This window comes from Rhagoletis zephyria, unplaced genomic scaffold (genome assembly GCF_001687245.7).
Source record: "Rhagoletis zephyria isolate East Lansing unplaced genomic scaffold, Rhagoletis_zephyria_1.1 Rzeph_scaffold_02658, whole genome shotgun sequence".
Classification (NCBI taxonomy): domain Eukaryota; kingdom Metazoa; phylum Arthropoda; class Insecta; order Diptera; family Tephritidae; genus Rhagoletis; species Rhagoletis zephyria.
Window position 1 is genome coordinate 71,036 of NW_016159742.1, and position 6,935 is coordinate 77,970.

Below are 6,935 nucleotides of genomic sequence, written 5' to 3' on the forward strand. Positions count from 1 at the left end.
CCCCTCTAAAACTCCTCTCACTCCCGCATCAGCTGTATACGACAGAATGGAGAAGAAATTTGAAGAACAGAGAGACGAAATCGTAAAACAGTTGACTGCAGTAATGATGGCATCAGAAGAGAGGGTAATGCAGAAGATTGGTGAGCTGGCTGCTGAAGCGGCAAACTTGAAACTAACGATAGCAGCAATCGAGAAAAGAGTGAAGAGTAGAGAACGCGTGCGCTGATGCTCTCACTCTTCGTAGTGAGTTGATTGCAACTCAGGCTCAGCTAAGTCATATATGTAATACTCCTATATTGGCAGTAAGAGCTAGTACCGTCCGAAAACACTACAGTACAGATATATCAATAAACACGTACGAAAGAAAAGGAACACACACGTTTATAAATAAACATGTACACAACCCATATACAAAAACGGCACTCAAGTATACAATTCATTGACAAAAACTGTACTAGACTGTCTCGCTTTGATTTCGGAATGCTTACACATTGAGAAGTTAGCTTGCTGCCAATATAGAAGTATTACATATATGAGCTAAGTACTCTTGAAGGCAGCGCTGTTTCAACAGATCTGATAATCAACGGAATACCTCAAACAGCTGGTGAGTGTTTGCCTGAACTCTTTTCGAAGATTTGCAGTGCGGCTCAGCATAAACCTCTACCTTTGCGTGATGCTTTTCGGCTGCGGAATGCAAAAACTAATGGACAAAAAAATACTAGTGTTTGTCCAATTGTTGTTAAGCTGTTCTCTGCACCTGATCGTAATCAGCTCTTAAAATCTGTTGCTGTGTTCTGCAAGAGTAGAAAGAGATCTCTTGCGCTCTCTGACATTGACTTGCCGGGTTACGGTTCAGTCTTTGTGCATGAAGGTCTACCAAAAAGCTGCGTGAAGTGATGACATTTGCCTCTGAGCTCAGGCGGAAGAAACAGTTAGCGTCGGCGTTCTCCTTACGCGGGAAAGTTTTTGTGAGGCTTAAGGCAGGTGAAGAGGCTAAATTGGTGAGCAGCAAAACTGAGGTGAATGCTCTTATCGGCAATAGAGCGCAGAAATAGAAACATGAAATTTATATATGTTTGTCAGGAAATTTGTTCTTTATGCTATATTTAAGTTATTGGAGTCATTTAGTTACATATTTTTTTCTTTCTCTTTGCGGCCAATTCTCTTAAGTAGTTATTTGTTTACCTTTTTGTTTCTATGTTTCAGGCTGGTTTTCTTGACTTATTGTTATTTTCATTTGTTCTCATTACTCCTTTTTTCTTGTTTATTTTAACTTATTGCAATCACATCCTTTACATGCATCTGTGTTTCTGTTATGTTTTTCATGTGTTTAATGCCATTTTTAGTTGTTCCTTCAACAGCTCAGTGTGATGGATTTAAAGCCCTCTAGGAAATCCACCTTCAGCATTGATGAAAACCAAAAGGTATTAATAGATATTTTGTGCAAGCAATATAATGGTCTTAAAGAAGTGCATTTTAATGCGCGGAGCCTCAACAGCGAAAAACAGGATTATGTTAGGGATATATTTGGTGAATCGGATATAGATGTCATTTGCGTCTCAGAAACTTGGTTTAATACTGATGTTTCTGATTTTTACTATACTATACTAAACTACAGTCTTACTCGTGTTGATCGAACAACAAAAAAAAGGGGGAGGGGTTGCAATCTATTGTAAATCCACCCTGAAAATCAGTGTTTTAGCAGTATTAAAAAACAATGATACAGAATTCATTATTGCCGAAATTTCAGACAATGTAACAAAAATACTAGTGTCCTGTGTATACAACCCTCATAGATGTTGCATGTTAGATTTGTTTTTTGTTGAGGTGTCTTTGTTTATTATTGTGTATGAGCGTTTTGTTATATGTGGTGACTTCAATGTCAATTTGCTTATGAATGACTCATATGTAGGGCTGCCAGATATCTCTGTTGCCAAACCGGGACACTTAAGGCGGGGAGAGGCCTCTCGCTACCTTCCCTTTCGTTTCGACAAAAATTACGTACGAAAGGATGTAGTAAAATTTTATTTTGACAAACAAAAACAAAAACATAAAAACATGAGATCATGAGATCATTACAACGTACACCAGCAAAACAAAACAATTTATCATAACTAAAGCACAGAGAATTTTTCACAATGCATGTACATACCTTTTTTGTTCCTTATAAAAATACAGTTTATACTAGGTACATCAGAAAACTTAAAAATAAAATTTCTAAACTTTGTGCAAAACTCGGGAAAATGAAAAAAATTTGCATACAAATTCGCAACTTTCTATTCAGACTTTTTTATACAAATTTTGAAAATGAAGTTTTGCAGTCCATAAAAATTAATTGATTTTTGGTCTTGATTTACTGGAGTTTCTTCCATACAAACTATGTTCGACATTTTTTTGTATGTGCTGTCAGCAAAAAATAAATAATTGCAAAAAATCAACGAAATTTTCTGGTAACTTCAGACTTGCACTTTACTAATTGGCTCAAAAACTACATTTTCAAAATTTTTCTGAAAGATCTGATTAGAAATTGTGATCAGATGAAAGAGTCTAAGAGCCAATAATTTTGTACGGCACGGTACTTATAAGTAATCTAGGTTTCACGAAAGAAAAAAAATTAAATGCAAGGTAACATTAAAATATCAGTCAGTTGTTTCGTTGCTGTGAGCTTGTTTCAAAACTTCTGGCTTTTGCTTAATATAATTGTAAAACTATGTGCATGTCATTTTAACGTATTTAGGTACATACTTATATTAATCATCAACTATTGCTTGTGCAAAACGTGCTAAATTAAAAAAAAAACGCATACGAAAGAGCAACAACCCAACGCGTAATAAATTTAAGTATAAAAATTTTAGTATTTAGTATAGAATTATTCAATTGAAATACGCCAATATTAAAATTAAGCGCTTTGCACTTAACGGATGCTTTTTCATAATTAAGTTAAAAAAAAATATTTAAATTCCATGCTGCCTGTAATGGGATGTGAACCCTGACGCTCTGGAAATTAGCAAATTGTGGCAAGCATCTTCGTGCACTCAGCTACAGCCAGACATGTAAATGTGCATTCAAATGTCCCGTTTGATTCAACACCACATGTGCGTGGTATGAAAGTATTGTTTTTAAATACGAACATTTTAAAACGATAATCAAATAAAAAATATTCATATTTACTATGCGTTATTTCCCCCAGTAAATTCATAAAATTTTTCTTAATATTACAACGCGTATTATTTTTCAGTGTAGTCATTTTTATGCAAAATTTGTGCAATCAAATCGAAAACCGGACACTTAAACGAAACCCGGGACATTTTAAGGTTGGACCGGGACACCGGGACATATCCGGGGAAACCGAGACGTCTGGCAGCCCTACTCATATGCCAATAAACTACTGGATCATGTATCTACTGCAGGTCTTGCTATGGTTAACAAATTTATACCAACAAGATTTGCGCACAATTCAAGTCCTAGTTTGTTAGACCTCATTATCACGTCAAGCCTCGACCATATTCTTAAATTTGACTAAATACGTTTTATCTCCGACCACGACCTAATATTTTGTGCACTAGATGTAACGTTTAATTGTCCTGCTGATAGTGTTACTTCTATGTATGTATCGTGATTTTAAGTCTGTAAATGTTAATAATCTGAATGATGATCTGTTAAATGTTGACTGGGATGCATGTTGGTTTGTTGAGTCGGTAGATGCCAAACTTGACTTTTTAAATAAAACTATGTCTGAATTATTTGATGTCCATGTTCCCGTCGTACTGTTCACGTTTTGAATAGCTCTTGTCCGTGGTATAATAGTAATGTCAGATCAGCTATAAAAGCTCGTAATAGATTATATGCGAAATGGAAAAGAACCAACACGGACTTCGCTTGGTCGCAATACAAACTTGCCCGAAATAAAGCTACCACCATTGCAAGACAAGCGAAACGGTTGTATTGTAACTCCAAGTTGAACCCATCACTACCATCAAAAGACTTATGGCGTAATTTGAGAAACCTTAATGTGCATAGAAAACATAAAACTGAGTGTAAAATTGACCCTAACATTCTAAATGAATATTTTATTGGAGCCTGCAAAAGCCGCGACAGTTCTCTAGCTCAAAACTTCAATAGCCATTTTGCACTGAGAGAAAAGTTTCAATTTAATGGAGTTAAGGCGATGTCAGATAAAACTTTGTAGCTTCGCTTGACATTTCGAACTTTGTCAGCAAAGCGAAGAGCGCGAAAGATATGTCACAATAGACGCTTTGACAACACTTGCGTATTGTTTGTTTAATTGTTGAAATTGTGGTATCAATTTAGTTTTGTGAAATAAAATACATAAAAAATGTTTTTTGATGAAATTTTGGATCTTTTATTAATAGTGCTGTTGATGCATGAAGCCTTAGAGTGCCTAAAAAGAAGTTCAAGACGACGGTTTTGGGTGAGGAGGCTTTACCAAGACCGTGACACTACGGGCCTCTTTGCTTCCAGCTTCGAAGAAATGTATGAAAACGATCCGGAGCAATTTAAAAACAGTGTCCGCTTGACTCCCAATGTTTTCGATTTATTGCATGAACTTTTAAAGGAACGGCTTACTAAAATATCAAACAGGCCACCGATTTCATCAAAATGCCGTCTTTTCTTAACGCTTACGTGAGTTATGATGGTTTACACCAATTTCATAAAATATCTACATACCTAGAGCACATCCAAATTTTAATAAATCGTTTACATATACAGTTATCTAGCACATGGAGACAGCAAGCAAACCCTTGCTACAGCTTTTAAAATGGGGCGCTCCACTGTAGTAACCATTATCAGCGAGGTCTGTGAAGCAATTTGGCAGGAGCTGGGTGGTATTTACCTGTCGGTTCCACAGAAACATGAGTGGAAACGCATTGCTTCGGATTTTAACACCATGTGGACCTTTCCGAATTGCATCGGGGCGGTTGATGGAAAGCACATAACGATATCATGCCCCCCCAATTCCGGATCATTATTTTATAATTANGGTAATAAAATTCAATGATTTGCAAGCGTTGCTCGTTAGTAAGTCTATTCATGATGAAATGTCAAAGCATACTGAGCATCTTTCTCTTTGACACCATGTCTGAAATCCCACGTGATCTGTCAAATACTAATGCATGAAAATCCTAACCTCAAAAAAATCACCCGATATATAAACTTACGTTTCTAAATTTCGCAATTCGGTGGCAGAATGTATTTAATGTATAGACCTTTTAATAGTTTGACTTCTTTTACCAGCACTCCACCAATTTAACATCGGTGCGGATGGCATCCGTCGGATACCGGAATAGGCATGAATATTTTCAAATAATGTAAAATAAGTATAATACAAATACTTAATTTATGATTTTTCTCATTTTGTCTTCTGTTCATTCGTTTTATTTAATGCTTTAATATGCAAATACAATGTATACATATATAATTCATAAACTTATGTACATATGTAGGTATATCTGCAGCCCGCGGCAAACGAGTTTTAACTATTTAGCGTATGTTTGTTTAATGTTCATTATTTTTCTAAAGGACATTGTCTAAAAAAAACACACGAATCGAAATTTCCAACTTTATACAAAAATGAAAAAAGCCACAATTTTTTCATTACAAAGGGCCGTATGAATAAAAAATAAGCAATTGCTTTTCAGAACTTTTACTCGAATTATTCAAACAAAATTGAAGTAAAAGGTATGAAATTTTAAGAAAAAGCAATTGCCTAGTTTTTATTCATTCGGCCCAATCCCAAGGTTTTTAATTATAATTTGTATAAAAATGTCTGGTACGCAGTCTTATAGCTTATTAAATTTTATTAACATGGTATAACACATTTTCTTCTAACATAAAACTGCCAGCTAAAAAAATTATAAAAAATCAACGGGATTTTCAGCGACTTCCAACTTGCACGTTATTTATTAAAATTTAATAACCTATAAAACTGCGTACCAGAAAATTTTCTACTTATTATGATTAAAAACTTTGGGATTGGATAAAAAAGTGTAGCTTTTTTTAATTTTTGTATAAATTTTGAAATTTGGATTTTGTTTATCGTTTTGTAGGGGACTGTATCTAGTTATTATTTTCTAGTGTTCGAAAACAAAAGAATTTATTTAAAATAAACTTAAATTTTAAAAACAAATAGTGGTATTTCAATTGTATTATTAATGTATTGACGAGCTTTCTCATAGGAACCATGTAGGTTTCGCAAATTGCAGCGATTTCAAATCGTACGTATTTTTTTTAAATAGTTAAAAAACTAAGCAATTCAACATTCAGTGGTCGAACAAATTATAGCCGTACCACATTTTCACTATAATTTTGTCGACCACTGCACACTCTTACAATGAGTAAAAAAAGTTCGCGAAACTTAAAATATTATTAAATATGGGTGTTTCCATGGGAAGGTCCACCACGACAAAAAAAAAAAAAAGTCTTATATCTAACGTATTTATGGGCCGATTTGTCTGCTTTTTAAAATATATACTGGCTATGTAAGTAGAATCATGTTTGCGTAAAATGGTCTTGCTAGGTGGCGACAAGGTCCAGATATTTCGAAAAACCGTATTTATGGTCCGAAAAAGTGGTTCCTCTCACGTATATCTTACGAACCAACTAAATACGATAATACTACAAATGAAAGGCAATGAAATTTTCCATAACCCGTATATACATCACTTTTCGATAGGACTGATAGTTTCTGAGAAATTAATTAACAAAAAAAAAACAGTCGTAATTTTTTTATTTTTCTCCTGTTAAAGTTTGAACTTTTTCATCAAAAAAACAAAAAAATTTAGTTATTATTTAATTTCTCAAAAACTATCAATCCTGTCGAAAAGTAATATATGTGTACATATACACACACCTAGATATAAAGTGGCCTAACTAATAAATCAGATCCGGAATATAACTGCTTTTTTATCGCACAG

General features: G+C 34.3%; 1 protein-coding gene across 1 annotated transcript; it reads left to right on the forward strand.

Moving 5' to 3' along the window:
- Positions 1-4,450: 4,450 nt before the first annotated feature.
- LOC108367373 (uncharacterized) lies at positions 4,451-5,003 on the forward strand (the record flags this gene model as incomplete). Its single annotated transcript, XM_017621975.1, has 2 exons — positions 4,451-4,644; positions 4,732-5,003. Coding segments are annotated over exons 1-2 (424 nt in total), but the record flags the coding sequence as incomplete, so codon positions are not given.
- Between the last annotated feature and the right edge of the window lie 1,932 nt (positions 5,004-6,935).